The sequence below is a fragment of the Oncorhynchus tshawytscha genome, linkage group LG10, assembly GCF_018296145.1.
Source record: "Oncorhynchus tshawytscha isolate Ot180627B linkage group LG10, Otsh_v2.0, whole genome shotgun sequence".
NCBI lineage: Eukaryota > Metazoa > Chordata > Actinopteri > Salmoniformes > Salmonidae > Oncorhynchus > Oncorhynchus tshawytscha.
In genome coordinates, this window is record NC_056438.1 from 83,227,255 (window position 1) to 83,246,013 (window position 18,759).

The 18,759-nt window shown below is 47.9% G+C and overlaps 1 protein-coding gene across 1 annotated transcript; it reads right to left on the reverse strand.

Moving 5' to 3' along the window:
* rabggtb (Rab geranylgeranyltransferase subunit beta) lies at window positions 1–17,616 on the reverse strand. Its single transcript, XM_042329234.1, has 9 exons — window positions 17,538–17,616; window positions 16,958–17,065; window positions 15,876–16,073; window positions 13,963–14,068; window positions 10,607–10,659; window positions 9,829–9,939; window positions 8,185–8,310; window positions 7,825–7,974; window positions 1–3,110 (listed from the first exon to the last, which is right to left on the reverse strand). The coding sequence occupies exons 1-9, from the start codon at window positions 17,538–17,540 to the stop codon at window positions 2,970–2,972; spliced, it is 996 nt and encodes a 331-aa protein (XP_042185168.1). The 5' UTR covers window positions 17,541–17,616; the 3' UTR covers window positions 1–2,969.
* Window positions 17,617–18,759: the final 1,143 nt, after the last annotated feature.

An 18,759-nucleotide genomic window follows, 5' to 3' on the forward strand; every position in this document is an offset into this window, starting at 1 on the left:
TTGAACCAATGTATTTATTGCCTACTACAGGATGAGTTAACACTTGTTACAGGTGAGTAGACAGATATGTATTAATTGTCCTCAACATTTGGACAGGTGGATATCATTCAGGTACAGGGTTGGGGGTCAATTCCATTTCAATTCAGTCAATTCTTGAAGTAAACTGAAATTCCAATTCTCCTCAAAATGATTCTATTTTAAAAGTGAATTTCAGTCAACTTCCTGAATTGACTGAATTTAAATGGAATTGATGCCAAGCCTTTTTTTATAGGTAACAGCACAACAAGTTGACATCACATATGACACTAACAACAAATCAATATGGTTCTCAGAAAGCAAAAGAAAAACAAGTGTTTATCGCTATAATACAGAGTGCTTCTCAAATGGCACCCTATTCCCTATTTAGCGCACTACTCTTGGCAAAAAGTCCTATGGCCCCTTGTCAAAAAGAGTTCACTAGATAGGGAATAGGTGGCCGTTTAGGACACAATCACAGACTCCCTCTGGGGGGGGAAAACTATTTAAGGATCCCAGATTAAGATGACGTGAATGACTCAGTTCAGTAACTCTCCATGAAGGATGAGATTTGGATATATAAAATGTTTAGCGCCAAAATGTTGGATGCTACTAGGTCGTGTACTAGGATTAGATTATCCAAATCACCAACCCTACACAGGATTAGATTATCCAAATCCCCAACCCTACACAGGATTAGATTATCCAAATCCCCAACCATACACAGGATTAGATTATCCAAATCACCAACCCTACACAGGATTAGATTATCCAAATCACCAACCCTACACAGGATTAGATTATCCAAATCACCAACCCTACACAGGATTAGATTATCCAAATCCCCAACCATACACAGGATTAGATTATCCAAATCACCAACCCTACACAGGCCTATATAACCCCGCAGCTGCATAGTCACCTGAATTCATTACAATATACAGGTAACTGCCAAAATAAAGTATAAACACAAACATCAAGTGTCCTAATAGGGCGTTGGGCCTCCACCAATCAGAACAGGTTCAATAGGGGGCGTTGGGCCTCCACCAATCAGAACAGGTTCAATAGGGGGCGTTGGGCCTCCACCAATCAGAACAGGTTCAATGCACCTCGTCAGAGATTCTACTAGAGTCTGGAACTCTATTGGAGGAATGAGACACCATTCTTCCACGAGAAATGACATCATTTGGTGTTTTGTTGATGCAGAAAACGCAGTGTCTCGGCCTGACATCTGTTGACTGACACACACAGCCTTCAAACCCCCTATGCTCCTTTCAGACCCCTCTTTCTAAGCCACTGGACATCTCTTCTTCTAGACATGGTAGCCAAAATAATGGGCAACTGGGACATTTTTATACATGACCCTAAGCATGATGGGATGTTAATTGCTTAATGAACTCAGGAACCACACCTGTGTGGAAGCACCTGCCTTCAAGTATAGTGTTTCCTTTATTTTGGCAGTTCTACCTGTATATTAAGAAAACAATCCAACCCAACACAAGGTTTGTGGTCAGTGAGTTCCCAGCTGTAAGTAGCTCCAGTTGCTAGCATCACAAAAGACAGGGATTATTGGTTGGTCTTGTAAAGAAGTGCAGAAGATCCTCAACACTGCTGGTTCCCCTCTAACCAGGGGAGTGAACGATCAATACATTAACTACCAGGGGAGTGAACGATCAATACATTAACTACCAGGGGAGTGAACGATCAATACATTAACTACCAGGGGAGAGAACAATCAATACATTAACTACCAGGGGAGTGAACGATCAATACATTAACTACCAGGGGAGTGAACGATCAATACATTAACTACCAGGGGAGTGAACGATCAATACATTAACTACCAGGGGAGAGAACGATCAACACATTAACTACCAGGGGAGTGAACGATCAATACATTAACTACCAGGGGAGTGAACGATCAATACATTAACTACCAGGGGAGTGAACGATCAATACATTAACTACCAGGGGAGTGAACGATCAATACATTAACTACCAGGGAGTAAACGATCAATACATTAACTACCAGGGGAGTGAACGATCAATACATTAACTACCAGGGGAGTGGACGATCAATACATTAACTACCAGGGGAGTGAACGATCAATACATTAACTACCAGGGGAGTAAACGATCAATACATTAACTACCAGGGGAGAGAATGATCAATACATTAACTACCAGGGGAGAGAACGATCAATACATTAACTACCAGGGGAGTAAACGATCAATACATTAACTACCAGGGGAGTGAACGATCAATACATTAACTACCAGGGGAGAGAACGATCAATACATTAACTACCAGGGGAGTGAACGATCAATACATTAACTACCAGGGGAGTGAACGATCAATACATTAACTACCAGGGGAGTGGAGAACCAGCAGTGATGTGTCCTTCCTGGGTTGTGTCCAAAAAGGTCACCCTTTTCCCCTATGGGCCCTGGTCAGAACGAGTGCACTATATTAGGGAATAGGGTGCTATATTAGACAGCCCTGGTCAGAACGAGTGCACTATATTAGGGAATAGGGTGCTATATTAGACAGCCCTGGTCAGAACGAGTGCACTATATTAGGAAATAGGGTGCTATATTAGACAGTGTAAACGTTGTCATGACATACTGCTAGATGACCTGTTAAAGACTATAGCTGCAGAGACAAGAGGTGTAGAGGACCAGGACCCAAGAGAGACAAGGGACGTGACGCTTCGTGACAATTTACTGGACAGCAAACTATCAAGCCTTTAAAATGTCCTTGGGAGGAACTACTGCCTTCCTCTATACACAACACTAGTCTGTCCCCCTTAAACCACCCGTCTCCTGAGCCCTGTGTCCCGGGGAGGAGAAGGGGTACAGGGTGGGGAGGAGAAGGGGTACAGGGTGGGGAGGAGAAGGGGTACAGGGTGGGGAGGTGGAGAGGTCGACCCTGGTGTGTGTAGATGAGTGAAGAGCTAGCTGAGGAGGTCTGGGTGCAAGCCTAGCCTCTCCAACACGTCTTCAGGCATACAGAGAACAGGATTGACGTCCTTTATCTGACCCTCTCCCAGCAGAGACAGGCCTGCTACGCCAAACAGAGTATGGAATGGGTCCACCTGAAGAAGAGAGGGGACAGAATGAGGAAGAGGGCAGAGACATGAACCTACCTAGCTAAATGTAGCCATTAGCACTGGGAACTAAGATGAGCCTCCAGGTGTCAGACAAGGTTTTACATCATGTAAGGGTATCCCCCTCCCTTTCTATCTGCTAAACCCCCTTCCTACCTGCTAAACTCCCCCCCTTCCTACCTGCTAAACTACCCCCCTTCCTACCTGCTAAACTCCCCCCCTACCTGCTAAACTCCCCCCCCCCTACCTGCTAAACTCCCCCCTTCCTACCTACCTGCTAAACTCTACCTCCTTCCTACCTGCTAAACTCCACCTCCCCTTCCTACCTGCTAAACCCCCCTTCCTACCTGCTAACCCCCCTTCCTACCTGCTAAACTCCCCTCCCTTCCTACCTGCTAAACTCCACCTCCCCTTCTACCTGCTAAACTCCACCTCCCCTCCTACCTGCTAAACTCCACCTCCCTTCCTACCTGCTAAACCCCCTTCCTACCTGCTAAACTCCCCTCCTTCCTACCTGCTAAACTCCCCCTCCTACCTGCTAAACTCCCCTCCCTTCCTACCTGCTAAACTCCACCTCCCTCCTACCTGCTAAACTCCACCTCCCTCCTACCTGCTAAACTCCACCTCCCTTCCTACCTGCTAAACTCCCCCCTTCCTACCTGCTAAACTCCCCTCCCTTCCTACCTGCTAAACTCCCCCTCCTACCTGCTAAACTCCACCTCCCTCCTACATGCTAAACTCCACCTCCCCTCCTACCTGCTAAACTCCCCTCCTACCTGCTAAACTCCCCTCCCTTCCTACCTGCTAAACTCCCCCTCCTACCTGCTAAACTCCCCTCCCTTCCTACCTGCTAAACTCCCCCCCATCCTACCTGCTAAACTCCCCTCCCTTCCTACCTGCTAAACTCCTCCCCCTTCCTACCTGCTAAACTCCCCTCCTCCTACCTGCTCCCTTCCTACCTGCTAAACTCCTCCCCTTCCTACCTGCCTCCACCTCCTACCTGCTAAACTCCACCTCCCTTCCTACCTGCTAACTCCTACCTCCCCTTCCTACCTGCTAAACTCCTAAACCCCTTCCTACCTGCTAAACTCCCTCCCCTCCTACCTGCTAAACTCCCTTCCTTCCTGCCTAAACTCCCCTCCCTTCCTACCTGCTAAACTCCCCCTCCTACCTGCTAAACCCCCCTTCCTACCTGCTAAACTCCCCCCTCCTACCTGCTAAACTCCACCTCCCTACCTGCTAAACTCCCCCCTCCTACCTGCTAAACTCCACCTCCCTCCTACCTGCTAAACTCCACCTCCCTCCTACCTGCTAAACTCCACCCCCTTCCTACCTGCTAAACTCCCCCTTCCTACCTGCTAAACTCCCCCCCTTCCTACCTCCCCTCCTACCTGCTAAACTCCCCCTTCCTACCCTTCCTACCTGCTAAACTCCACCTCCCTTCCTACCTGCTACCTGCTAAACTCCCCTCCCTTCCTACCTGCTAAACTCCCCCTCCCCACCTCCTCCCTGCTAAACTCCCTCCCCCTCCTACCTGCTAAACTCCCCCTCCTACCTGCTAAACTCCCCCTCCTACCTGCTAAACTCCCCCCCTCCTACCTGCTAAACTCCTACCTGCTAAACTCCCCCCTCCTACCTGCTAAACTCCCCCTTCCTACCTGCTAAACTCCCCCCCCTCCTACCTGCTAAACTCCCCCTCCCTTCCTACCTGCTAAACTCCCCCCCTTCCTACCTGCTCCCCCCTCCTCCTACCTAAACTCCCCTCCCCTTCCTACCTGCTAACCTGCTCTCCCTCCTCCTCCTACCTGCTAAACTCCCCTCCCTTCCTACCTGCTAAACTCCCCCTCCCTTCCTACCTGCTAAACTCCCCCCCTCCTACCTGCTAAACTCCCCCCTCCTACCTCCCCCCTCCTACCTGCTAAACTCCCCCTCCCCTCCTAAACTCCCCTGCTAAACTCCCCCTACTCCTACCTCCTCCCCCTCCTACCTGCTAAACTCCACCTCCCCCTCCTACCTGCTAAACTCCACCTCCCTTCCTACCTGCTAAACTCCCCCTACCCCCCCTCCTACCTGCTAAACTCCCCTCCTACCTGCTAAACTCCCCCTCCCTTCCTACCTGCTAAACTCCCCCCCCTACCTGCTAAACTCCCCTCCTACCTGCTAAACTCCCCCTTCCTACCTGCTAAACTCCCCTCCTCCTCCTACCTGCTAAACTCCACCTCCCTCCTGCTAAACCCCTCCCTTCCTACCTAAACTCCACCTCCCTTCCTACCTGCTAAACTCCCCCCTTCCTACCTGCTAAACTCCCCTCCTTCCTACCTGCTAAACTCCCCCCTCCTACCTGCTAAACTCCACCTCCCTCCTACCTGCTAAACTCCACCTCCCCTCCTACCTGCTAAACTCCCCCCTCCCCTACCTGCCTGCTAAACTCCCCCCTCCTACCTGCTAAACTCCCCTCCTCCCCTCCTCCTACCTGCTAAACTCCCCCTCCCTTCCTACCTGCTAAACTCCCCTTCCTACCTAAACTCCCTCCTACCTGCTTCCTTCCTCCCCTCCTACCTGCTAAACTCCCCTCCCTTCCTACCTGCTAAACTCCCCCCCTTCCTACCTGCTAAACTCCCCCTCCTACCTGCTAAACTCCACCTCCCCCCATGCCCCACCTACCTGCTAAACTCCCTACCTGCTAAACTCCACCTCCCTCCTACCTCCTCCACCTCCTACCTGCTAAACTCCACCTCCCTTCCTACCTGCTAAACTCCCCCTCCTACCTGCTAAACTCCCCCTCCCTTCCTACCTAAACTCCCCTCCTAAAACTCCCCCCCTTCCTAAACTGCTCCTACCTGCTCCCCCTCCTCCTACCTGCTAAACTCCCCTTCCTACCTTCCCCCTTCCTACCTGCTAAACTCCCCTCCCTTCCTACCTGCTAAACTCCCCCTCCTACCTGCTAAACTCCCCTCTCCTACATGCTAAACTCCCCTCCTCCTACCTGCTAAACTCCCCCCTCCTACCTGCTAAACCCCCCTCCTACCTAAACTCCCCTCCCTGCTACCTGCTAAACTCCCCCCTTCCTACCTGCTAAACTCCCCCCTCCTACCTGCTAAACTCCCCCTCCCTTCCTACCTGCTAAACTCTCCCCTCCCTTCCTACCTGCTAAACTCCCCCCTCCTACCTGCTAAACTCCCCTCCCCTCCTACCTGCTAAACTCCCCCTTCCTACCTTCCTACTAAACTCCCCCTTACTACCTGCTAAACTCCCCCCTACCCTCCCCTCCTAAACTCCCCCCCCTTCCTACCTAAACTCCCCTCCCTTCCTACCTGCTAAACTCCCCCCTCCTACCTGCTCCCCTCCTAAAACTCCCCCTCCCTACCTGCTAAACTCCCCCCTCCTACCTGCTAAACTCTGCTAAACCCCCCCTGCTAAACTCCTACCTGCTAAACTCCCCCTCCTACCTGCTAAACTCCCCCTCCTACCTAAACTCCCCCTTCCTACCTGCAAACTCCCCCCTACCTGCTAAACTCCCCTACCTGCCTCCCTCCTAAACCCCCCTCCTACCTGCTAAACTCCCCCTCCTACCTGCTAAACTCCCCCTCCTTCCTACCTGCTAAACTCCCCCTCCTACCTGCTAAACTCCCCCCCCCTTCCTAAACCTGCTAAACTCCCCCTCCTCCTGCTAAACTCCCCCCTTCCTACCTGCTAAACTCCCCCCTTCCTACCTGCTAAACTCCCCCTTCCTACCTGCTAAACTCCCCCTCCTACCTGCTAAACTCCCCCTTCCTACCCTACCTGCTAAACTCCCCCTCCCCTCCTACCTGCTAAACTCCCCCTTCCTACCTGCTAAACTCCCCCCTTCCTACCTGCTAAACTCCCCCCCCTACCTGCTAAACTCCCCCTTCCTACCTGCTAAACTCCCCCCCTTCCTACCTGCTAAACTCCCCCTCCTACCTGCTAAACTCCCCCTTCCTACCTGCTAAACTCCCCCTTCCTACCTGCTAAACTCCCCCTTCCTACCTGCTAAACTCCCCCCTCCTACCTGCTAAACTCCCCCCTTCCTACCTGCTAAACTCCCCTCCCCTACCTTCCTACCTGCTAAACTCCCCTCCCTTCCTACCTGCTAAACTCCCCTCTCTTCCTACCTGCTAAACTCCCCCTCTCTTCCTACCTGCTAAACTCCCCTCTCTTCCTACCTGCTAAACTCCCCTCCCTTCCTACCTGCTAAACTCCCCCTCCTTCCTACCTGCTAAACTCCCCCTCCTACCTGCTAAACCCCCCTTCCTACCTGCTAAACTCCCCCTTCCTACCTGCTAAACTCCCCCCTCCTACCTGCTAAACTACCCCCCTTCCTACCTGCTAAACTCCCCACCTATCTGCTAAACCCCCCTAAACTTACCCCCACCTGCTACATCCCCCTGTTCCTATTTGCTACCAGCTACCATCCCTCCGTTCCTACCTGCTACCATCCCCCGTTCCTACCTGCTACCATCCCCCGTTCCTACCTGCTACCATCCCCCCGTTCCTACCTGCTACCATGCCCCATTCCTACCTGCTACCATCCCCCCATTCCTACCTGCTACTCTCCCTCCTACCTGCTACATCCCCTCCTACCTGCTACCATCCCCTCCTACCTGCTACATCCCCTCCTACCTGCTACATCCCCTCCTACCTGCTACATCCTGGGTTCACCGAGATGATATGATGAGCTCACCATGTCTCCTGGTCGGTCAGCAAAGCCCCCCGTCTCCTCATCCTGACAGGCCAAAATAAAGGACCTCAGCTTGGACTTGTCTATCCAGTGGATTCTACCAATGATCTTCAGGGAGGCCAGCACCCACCACGAGTAACATACATCAGGCAGCTAGCCGAGAGAGGTTACAATGAGACATGGTAACAAATTATGCCATAGTCAATCATTTCAAATGCCCAGCAATGAGGGTAGGGAATCTATAAGTATGTTCCACCACATAAACTTCTGTCAGTAAGCCAGACTCTGAATCCCAAACCACAGAATTAAATAGAACTGTGAATTATATGATATTAATGACCGAATCAACCCCCAAGCTCCTACTTTTTCAGGGCGTCCGTTGAGACCTCCCGAGGGAAGCTGTCTCTCACAGAGCCACCAGCCCAGCAGGTCAGCATTCACCTGGTGTAACTGACCTGCTATAGACAGGAACCCTGTACAACAGTAGATCTAAGAAGAGAGGAGGAGATAGAGGGGAGGGTAGGAGAGCAGAGGGAGGGTAGGAGAGCAGAGGGGAGGGTAGGAGAGGGGAGGGTAGGAGAGCAGAGGGGAGGGTAGGAGAGCAGAGGGAGGGTAGGAGAGCAGAGGGAGGGTAGGAGAGCGAGGAGATGGGAGGGTAGGAGAGCGAGGAGAAGCCAAGGAAAAGATGGGAGGGAGGAAATACAATTATTAAACTATGGAATAATGGCTGAAATAGATTTTTCTAAATACATGACAGTAACAAACTCAGCAAAAAAATAAACATCCCTTTTTCAGGACCCTGTCTTTCAAAGATAATTTGTAAAAATCCAAATAACTTCACAGATCTTCATTGTAAAGGGTTTAAACACTGTTTCCCATGTTTGTTCAATGGACCATAAACAATGAATGAACATGCACCTGTGGAACGGTCATTAAGACACTAACAGCTTACAGACGGTAGGCAATTAGGGTCACAGTTATGAAAACGTACGACACTAAAGAGGCCTTTCTACTGACTCTGAAAAACACCAAAAGAAAGATACCCAGGGTCCCTGCTCATCTGCATGAACGTAGGCATGCTGCAAGGAGGCATGAGGACTGCAGATGTGACCAGGGCAATACATTACAATGTCCGTACTGTGAGACGCCTAAGACAGCGCTACAGGGAGACAGGACAGACAGCTGATCGTCCTCACAGTGGCAGACCACGTGTAACAACACCTGCACAGGATCGGTACATCCGAACATCACACCTGCGGGACAGGTACAGGATGGCGGCAACAACAACTGCCCGAGTTACACCAGGAACGCACTGTACTCTGGAGCGGGATCGATTTGGAGATGGAGGGTCCGTCATGGTCGGACTGAGCTTGTTGTCATTGCAGTCAATCTCAACGCTGTGCGTTACAGGGAAGACATCCTCTTCCCTCATGTGGTACCCTTCCTGCAGGCTCATCCTGACATGACCCTCCAGCATGACAATGCCACCAGCCATACTGCTCCTTCTGTGCGTGATTTCCTGCAAGACAGGACTGTCAGTGTTCTGCCATGGCCAGCGAAGACCCCAGATCTCAATCCCATTGAGCACGTCTGGGACCTGTTGGATCGGAGGGTGAGGGCTAGGGCCATTCCCCCCAGAAATGTCTGGGAACTTGCAGGTGCCTTGGTGGAAGAGTGGGGTAACATCTCACAGCAAGAACGGGCAAATCTGGTGCAGTCCATGAGGAGGAGATGCACTGCAGTACTTAATGCAGCTGGTGGCCACACCAGATACTGACTGTTACTTTTGATTTTGACCCCCCTTTGTTCAGGGACACATTATTCCATTTCTGTTAGTCACATGTCTGTGGAACTTGTTCAGTTTATGTCTCAGTTGTTGAATCTTGTTCATACAAATATTTACACATGTTAAGTTTGCCGAAAATAAACACAGTTGACAGTGAGAGGACGTTTCTTTTTTTGGGGCTGAGTTTTTAGTAGCAGAACCAATAGCTGAACCCTGCATACCTGTCCGGCATGAGACTCTGATCCTGGTCTGCAGCCAAACCCTCCATCAAAATTCATACAGGACAGAACAAACTCCACAGCCTTGTCCATGTTAATGGCATCCAGCCTACCCTGCAGACACACAGACCAAATAGTTAACTGCTGTTGTGTACAGACTAATGATACAAGACACAAAACAACATCTATCCTCCAACAATACAAGCCCTATTCTAGCAAACAAAGCCAAAATGACTGACAGGTGAGGGTGTCTTATATACAAAATAAACTTTTGTTGCAATGTGCTGTAATTTGCTTCTCTCTGGCTGGACCATCGATGCCCCCTCCCTCCAGACGCTACACTGATTTCCAATCCAAACTGTCTCCTACTCCCAGCCTTTCATCCAAACTGTCTCCCACTCTCAGCCTTTCATCCAAACTGTCTCCACTCCCAGCCTTTCATCCAAACTGTCTCCACTCTCAGCCTTTCATCCAAACTGTCTCCACTCTCAGCCTTTCATCCAAACTGTCTCCACTCCCAGCCTTTCATCCAAACTGTCTCCACTCTCAGCCTTTCATCCGAAAACAAATAGAGACATGCAATCACCATTCCAATTTGTTGTTTGTTTTCTTTTCATGTACTTTAAGGTAATTTTCTGTAATGAAAAGCACTATACAAGTTAACTAAATGATTCTAATACAGGGAAAAAACAATGTGCAATGCATTCTGGTGTAAAAGTAAAGAATATAATGTGTTAGATAGTAACCAAAGACAAAATGACAGAGTTAATTTGATCCGTACCAGCAATGCGAGTGTTGCGACAGCACAGAAAGAGAATCGTGTGTCTATCTCCCCTGTGGAGACAGTAGATGAAGACAGACAGGTTAGGTTTTAAAGGTAGACTCAGCAATATGGCATCATGATAGGCAGTGGGGTGACTTCCTGCTTACAGACATCAGCAACAACAGACTGCCAGGACCACAAGTATCAACTCTTTGACCAACTTTTTATTTACTTTTGTTTGTTTTTCCAGATGGGGGGGTTACAGGTAAAAAAATAATCAAAGAAATGCATACAAAGATAACCCATCCCCCTTCAGTCCCCATCCTCCCCCTTCAGTCCCCATCCTCCCCCTTCAGTCCCCATCCTCCCTCCCCTTCAGTCCCCACCCCCTTCAGTCCCCACCCCCCTTCAGTCCCCATCCTCCTTCCCCTTCAGTCCCCATCCTCCTTCCCCTTCAGTCCCCATCCTCCTTCCCCTTCAGTCCCCATCCTCCTTCCCCTTCAGTCCCCATCCTCCCCCTTTCAGTCCCCACCCCCCTTCAGTCCCCATCCTCCCCCCACCCCCCGACCCCTTCAGTCCCCATCATCCCCCCTTCAGTCCCCATCCTAACCCCCTTCAGTCCCCAACCCATCTCCCCTTCAGTCCCCATCCTAACCCCCTTCAGACCCCAACCTAACCCCCTTCAGTCCCCATCCTAACCCCCTTCAGTCCCCATCCCCCCCCCCGGTCCCCCACCCCTTCAGTCCCCATCCCCCCCCTTCAGTCCCCATCCTAACCCCCTTCAGTCCCCATCCTAACCCCCTTCAGTCCCCATCCTAACCCCCCTTCAGTCCCCATCCTAACCCCCCTTCAGTCCCCAACCCATCCCCCCTTCAGCCAGAAGGGGAGCCATGGGAAGAATGGAACTACAGAAATTCAGCTGTGGTAATATACAGGGCCTTCGGAAAGTATTCAGAACACTTGACTTTTTCCACATTTAGTTTAGTTTTTTTCCCCTCTTCAATCTACACACAATACCCCATAATGACATCACAATACCCCATAATGACATCACAATACCCCATAATGACATCACAATACCCCATAATGACATCACAATACCCCATAATGACATCACAATACCCCATAATGACATCACAATACCCCATAATGACAAAGTAAAAAGAGTTTATTGCAAATGTATAATATATATATATATATATTTTTTACAGAAATATCACATTTCCATAAGTATTCAGACCCTTTACTCTGTACTTTGTTCGGCAGCAATCGAGTCTTCTTGGGTTTGAAGCTACAAGGGGGTTCAGCTCTGACATGCACTATCAACAGTGGGACCTTATATTGACAGGTGTGTGTGCCGTTCCAAATCATGTCCAATCAATTGAATTTACCACAGGTGGACTCCAATCAAGTTGTAGAAACAGGATGCACCTGAGCTCAATTTTGAGTCTCATAGCAAATGGTCTGAATACCCATATAAATAAGGTATTTCAGTTTTTTTATTTGACATTTGCAAAAATGTCTAAAAATCTGTTTTTGGTTTCTCATTATGGGGTATTGTGATGTCATTATGGGGTATTGTGATGTCATTATGGGGTATTGTGTGTAGATTGATGAGGGGGAAAAAACTAAATCCATTTTAGAATAAGGCTGTAAGGTAAGAGTGTGGTGTCAGGAAAATAACCTCACACTCAACGTCAACAAAACTAAGGAGATGATTGTGGACTTCAGGAAACAGCAGAGGGAACACCCCCCTATCCACATCGATGGAACAGTAGTGGAGAGGGTAGCAAGTTTTAAGTTCCTCGGCATACACATCACAGACAAACTGAATTGGTCCACCCACACAGGCAGCATCGTGAAGAAGGCGCAGCAGCGCCTCTTCAACCTCAGGAGGCTGAAGAAATTTGGCTTGTCACCAAAAGCACTCACAAACTTCTACAGATGCACAATCGAGAGCATCCTGACGGGCTGTATCACCGCCTGGTACGGCAACTGCTCCGCCCACAACCGTAAGACTCTCCAGAGGGTAGTGAGGTCTGCACAACACATCACCGGGGGCAAACTACCTGCCCTCCAGGACACCTACACCACCCGATGTTACAGGAAGGCCATAAAGATCATCAAGGACAACAACCACCCGAGCCACTGCCTGTTCACCACGCTATCATCCAGAAGGCGAGGTCAGTACAGGTGCATCAAAGCTGGGACCGAGAGACTGAAAAACAGCTTCTATCTCAAGGCCATCAGACTGTTAAACAGCCACCACTAACATTGAGTGGCTGCTGCCAACACACTGTCAATGACACTGACTCTACAGCCACTTTAATCATGGGAATTGATGGGAAATGATGTAAATATATCACTAGCCACTTTAAACAATGCTACCTAATATAATGTTTACATACCCTACAATATTCATCTCATATGTATACGTATATACTGTACTCTATATCATCTTTATGTAATACATGTATCACTAGCCACTTTAACTATGCCACTTGGTTTACATACTTATCTCATATGTATATACTGTACTCAATATAATCTACTGTATCTTGCCTATGCTGCTCTGTACCATCACTCATTCATATATCCTTATGTACATATTCTTTATCCCCTTACACTTGTGTCTATAAGGTAGTAGTTTTGGAATTGTTAGCTAGATTACTTGTTGGTTATTACTGCATTGTCAGAACTAGAAGCACAAGCATTTCGCTACACTCGCATTAACATCTGCTAACCATGTGTATGTGACAAATAAAATTTGATTTGATATACTCTGAATGCGGCAGGGTGGCCTAGTGGTTAGAGCATTGGACTAGTAACTGGAAGGTTGCAAGTTCAAAACCCCGAGCTGACAAGGTACAAATCTGTCGTTCTGCCCCTGAACAGGCAGTTAACCCACTGTTCCTAGGCCGTCATTGAAAATAAGAATTTGTTCTTAACTGACTTGCCTGGTTAAATAAAGATAAAAGAAAAAGAATGCACTGTAAACATAAACACATGGGGTCTGAATACTTTCTGAATGCACTGTACTCATTTTGACAACAGATTCACTGTCGGTTAAAAGAACTGGGATATTATTCCATCTACTGAGGTCGTATTGAATTGATTTGAGCGTTCTGTTAATGTTTCTGACAAGGGTTTTATCTAAGGATGGAAATATATATACTTCCAAATAATTAAAATGGGAAAGGATTGGGATTCCATAGAGATGGGGTCCTCCGTCAGGGTCTTGAGAGGCAGTAGGGATGATTTGGTTAGATAAATTCAGCTTCATCTCAAGTTATAAAAATTTATCTATGATCTTCAATGCATCCACCACTATCATCTCGACATTGTGCAGAAGCCCAGACATAAAGTAAACTCACCCCATTTGTCTCCAGCGAACGAGCCATCCTCCTGCTGCAGTCCTCTGACGTACTCCACCATCTTGTCCACGTCCAGCACGTTCACGTTATCGTACAACGAGAGGATCTGAGGGAGACGGAGAGCATGGAGTTTATATGTGTCTACAGTTGTGTTTTCTACGCATGAAATAGATTGTTACTATCTGAACGTGTCCAAAAACGAATGATGTTATGTATCCCATCTGTCTGACCTTCACAGTGCTGAGTGTGTAGAACAGGTGTGGGTGGTGTTATGTCATGTCTAACCTTCACAGAGTTGAACTATAGGTGTGGGTGGTGCTGTATTATACCTGTACAGCACTGAGTGTAGAACAGGTGTGGGTGGTGTTGTCTTATACCTGTACAGCACTGAGTGTAGAACAGGTGTGGGTCGTGTTGTATTATACCTGTACAGCACTGAGTGTAGAACAGGTGTGGGTGGTGTTGTATTATACCTGTACAGCACTGAGTGTAGAACAGGTGTGGGTGGTGTTGTCTTATACCTGTACAGCACTGAGTGTAGAACAGGTGTGGGTGGTGTTGTCTTATACCTGTACAGCACTGAGTGTAGAACAGGTGTGGGTGGTGTTGTATTATACCTGTACAGCACTGAGTGTAGAACAGGTGTGGGTGGTGTTGTATTATACCTGTACAGCACTGAGTGTAGAACAGGTGTGGGTGGTGTTGTATTATACCTGTACAGCACTGAGTGTAGAACAGGTGTGGGTGGTGTTGTATTATACCTGTACAGCACTGAGTGTAGAACAGGTGTGGGTGGTGTTGTATTATACCTGTACAGCACTGAGTGTAGAACAGGTGTGGGTGGTGTTGTATTATACCTGTACAGCACTGAGTGTAGAACAGGTGTGGGTGGTGTTGTATTATACCTGTACAGCACTGAGTGTAGAACAGGTGTGGGTGGTGTTGTATTATACCTGTACAGCACTGAGTGTAGAACAGGTGTGGGTGGTGTTGTATTATACCTGTACAGCACTGAGTGTAGAACAGGTGTGGGTGGTGCTGTATTATACCTGTACAGCACTGAGTGTAGAACAGGTGTGGGTGGTGTTGTATTATACCTGTACAGCACTGAGTGTAGAACAGGTGTGGGTGGTGTTGTCTTATACCTGTACAGCACTGAGTGTAGAACAGGTGTGGGTGGTGTTGTATTATACCTGTACAGCACTGAGTGTAGAACAGGTGTGGGTGGTGTTGTATTATACCTGTACAGCACTGAGTGTAGAACAGGTGTGGGTGGTGTTGTATTATACCTGTACAGCACTGAGTGTAGAACAGGTGTGGGTGGTGTTGTATTATACCTGTACAGCACTGAGTGTAGAACAGGTGTGGGTGGTGTTGTATTATACCTGTACAGCACTGAGTGTAGAACAGGTGTGGGTGGTGCTGTATTATACCTGTACAGCACTGAGTGTAGAACAGGTGTGGGTGGTGTTGTATTATACCTGTACAGCACTGAGTGTAGAACAGGTGTGGGTCGTGTTGTATTATACCTGTACAGCACTGAGTGTAGAACAGGTGTGGGTGGTGTTGTATTATACCTGTACAGCACTGAGTGTAGAACAGGTGTGGGTGGTGTTGTATTATACCTGTACAGCACTGAGTGTAGAACAGGTGTGGGTGGTGTTGTATTATACCTGTACAGCACTGAGTGTAGAACAGGTGTGGGTGGTGTTGTATTATACCTGTACAGCACTGAGTGTAGAACAGGTGTGGGTGGTGTTGTATTATACCTGTACAGCACTGAGTGTAGAACAGGTGTGGGTGGTGTTGTATTATACCTGTACAGCACTGAGTGTAGAACAGGTGTGGGTGGTGTTGTATTATACCTGTACAGCACTGAGTGTAGAACAGGTGTGGGTCGTGTTGTATTATACCTGTACAGCACTGAGCGTGTAGAGGACGTGTGGGTCGTGTCCAATGCTGGCGCTGATGCCTCCACAGTCGTGCTGACAGGACTTGATGAAGTCAGAGATCTCCTGTTGGTTCATCCTGGTCAGCTGACCCATCAAGTCCATCACCGTCAGGCCCCAGTAGATACCTGACATCCGCAGATACTCTGACAGGGTGTACTCCTGTGGTGGGAAAACAGAGGATATCAATGACTGAAACCAGTTAACTAGTAGATAGCTACATCCACTTCTGGCAGAGGAGAGGGATGATACAGGCAACCAATCAACAAATGAAACAGGTTCTCTGACGTGTTCTCCTGGGGGAGGGAGGGAGGGAGGGAGGGAGGGAGGGAGGGGGAGGGAGGGAGGGAGGGAGGGAGGGAGGGGAGGGAGGGAAGGGATGATACAGGCAACCAATCAACAAATGAAACAGGTTCTCTGACGTGTTCTCCTGGGGGAGGGAGGGAGGGAGGAGGGAGGGAGGGAGGGAGGGAGGGAGGGAGGGAGGGAGGGAGGGAGGGAGGGAGGGAGGGAGGGAGGGAGGGAGGGAGGGAGGGAGGGAGGGAGGGATGATACAGGCAACCAATCAACAAATGAAACAGGTTCTCTGACGTGTTCTCCTGGGGGAGGGAGGGAGGGGAGGGATGATACAGGCAACCAATCAACAAATGAAACAGGTTCTCTGACGTGTTCTATTGAAGAACGACACGTGAATCACACAGCTAGCTACATCCACTCATCCTCATGTACTCTGACAACGTGTTCTCCTGAGGGAGGGAGGGAGGGAGGGAGGGAGGGGGAGGGAGGGAGGGAGGGAGGGAAAAGGGGAGGGAGGGAGGGAGGGAGGGGAGGGAGGGGAGGGGATGACACAGGATATCAAATAACAATTGAAACATAGATAGCTAACTACCTCCACGTAGTTAGAGCAGAGTTTCTCAAACATGTCTTGGAGAGGTTTTTTAGTTTTTTTTAATGCTTTCCATGACTGGTCTAATCAAAGACATCCTTGTTCACCTGCCACAGACGGGAGTCAGTGAAATGATGTCAGCATAACATCCAATACTTACATAGTCATCCTTCTTGGAGCCGTAGGCAGCAATATAGTCTGCATGCTTGTCCAACAGTAGAGCACTGGGGGCATCAGACTTGATCACTACATCTTTTACTTGGGTCCCCTACAATAACAATGGGAGAAATGTAGCTAACGGTTATTTCATTGTCAGATACAAGCCGAGCAAGACAGATACTGCTAGCTAGCCTAGTAAACTGACTACGGAGCTAGCTAGCAACTACCAGTTTGGCAAATTATACATTGACTGCTGCTCAGAATACAACATTCAGATTGAGAAGATAATTGTTTTTTTTTCTTCTCTAGTAAGAGCCGTTGGATAGAGATGAGCAGCTGCTACAACATAGCTTGATTTTCTAGCGGGCCATTTCCTCTGCTCTGGATGAAAACAATGACAGTAACGTTACTCGCTACAGTTAGCCATCATTTTTGCTAAGACTTGTTTTTTTTAATCGACAGGGAATATATTTCTCACTCTATAAGTACAAGCAGATAATACGAAAAAAACAATCAGCTGTGACCAATTTATGGAAAAGTACAAGAAGAAGAATAGTCATTTTAATCGCGATTCAAGTTACCATCCTTGATATCTTCGTATCATCTGGCGGCGCAGAATGTTTACCTCATGAAAAGTACACGTCATCAACGCGACAGACAGGGTGGGACATAAAACGTTTCCACAGCCACTCTCAAAATTGTCGACAAAACATATATATATATTTTGGTCTTAAAGTTTATAGTCAGGCATAAGATTAGCAGTGTGATTAAGGTTGAGTTTAAAATCTAATTTTAAGATAAATTGTAGAAATGGGTTTTGTGGCTAACATCCCTGGGTCGCTCCTCTTTTCAGTTCGCTGCGACTGGAACGAGCTGCAACAAACACTCAAACTGAACAGTTATCTCCATCTCTTCATTCAAAGACTCAATCATGGAGATTCTTACTGACCGTTGTGGCTGTTTTGTGTGGTGTATTGTTGTCTACCTTCTTGACCTTTGTGCTGTTGACTTTTTCCAATGTTTGCACCATTTTGTCATGTGTTGCAGCCTTGTTATGTTGTCTTCGGTATCTCTTGTGATGTGTATTTTGTCCTATATATATATATATATTTTTTTTTATCCCAGGCCCCCGTCCCCGCAGGAGGCCTTGTGGTAGGCGGTCATTGTAAATAATCATTTGTTCTTAACTGACTTGCCTAGTTAAATAAATGGAAGCTAGTGACAACCAGGGGGCTTTTGCTGTGCTGCCAAACTTGTTTCTTTGAGTAAATAGATCTAACGCTGGGTGAACATAAAGTGGTGAAAAACATTAACAGGATTTTCCAAATCCCAACAGATAAACTATTTATTCTAAGACTCCTGTGTTTGCAAACATTGCCGCACAAGTTGGTGTCAAAACGATGGAGTTCTTGCAGAACGCCAGCAAAAAGAAAAGTCCATTTACAGGTAGCTTAACTGCTTTTGGATTACCATTTGATTTTAAGGTTCGTATGAATGTCTTGTCATCGCAAATCAACTGCATTATACTTAACACTTCCAAGCAGTAAGGCTAGAGTTTGTTACAGCAATATATTGAGCGTTAGCTAGAATTATATTTGGTTGTGATCTTTGCAAAATAACTATTTTGGATGCATCAGTTAGCATTCTAGCCAACGCTCGATATATAGCTGTAACGAACGCTAGCCTTACTGCTTGGAAGTGTTCAAGCAAGAATCAAACGTGATTTTATTTAGAAGAAATGAAAACGTAAATCTAAGATGTTGAATGTGTGCAGATGGCGGTGGCTTTCTTTCTGCCACCAAG

What these genes read in the sequence shown, in the direction of transcription:
- rabggtb (XM_042329234.1), bottom strand. An exon ending in CAGAGTCTCATGCCGGACAG is followed by an intron (nt 8,311 to 9,828) that starts GTATGCAGGGTT and finishes CTCTCTTCTTAG; the next exon opens with ATCTACTGTTGTACAGGGTT. An exon ending in TCAACGGACGCCCTGAAAAA is followed by an intron (nt 7,975 to 8,184) that starts GTAGGAGCTTGG and finishes TCTCTCGGCTAG; the next exon opens with CTGCCTGATGTATGTTACTC.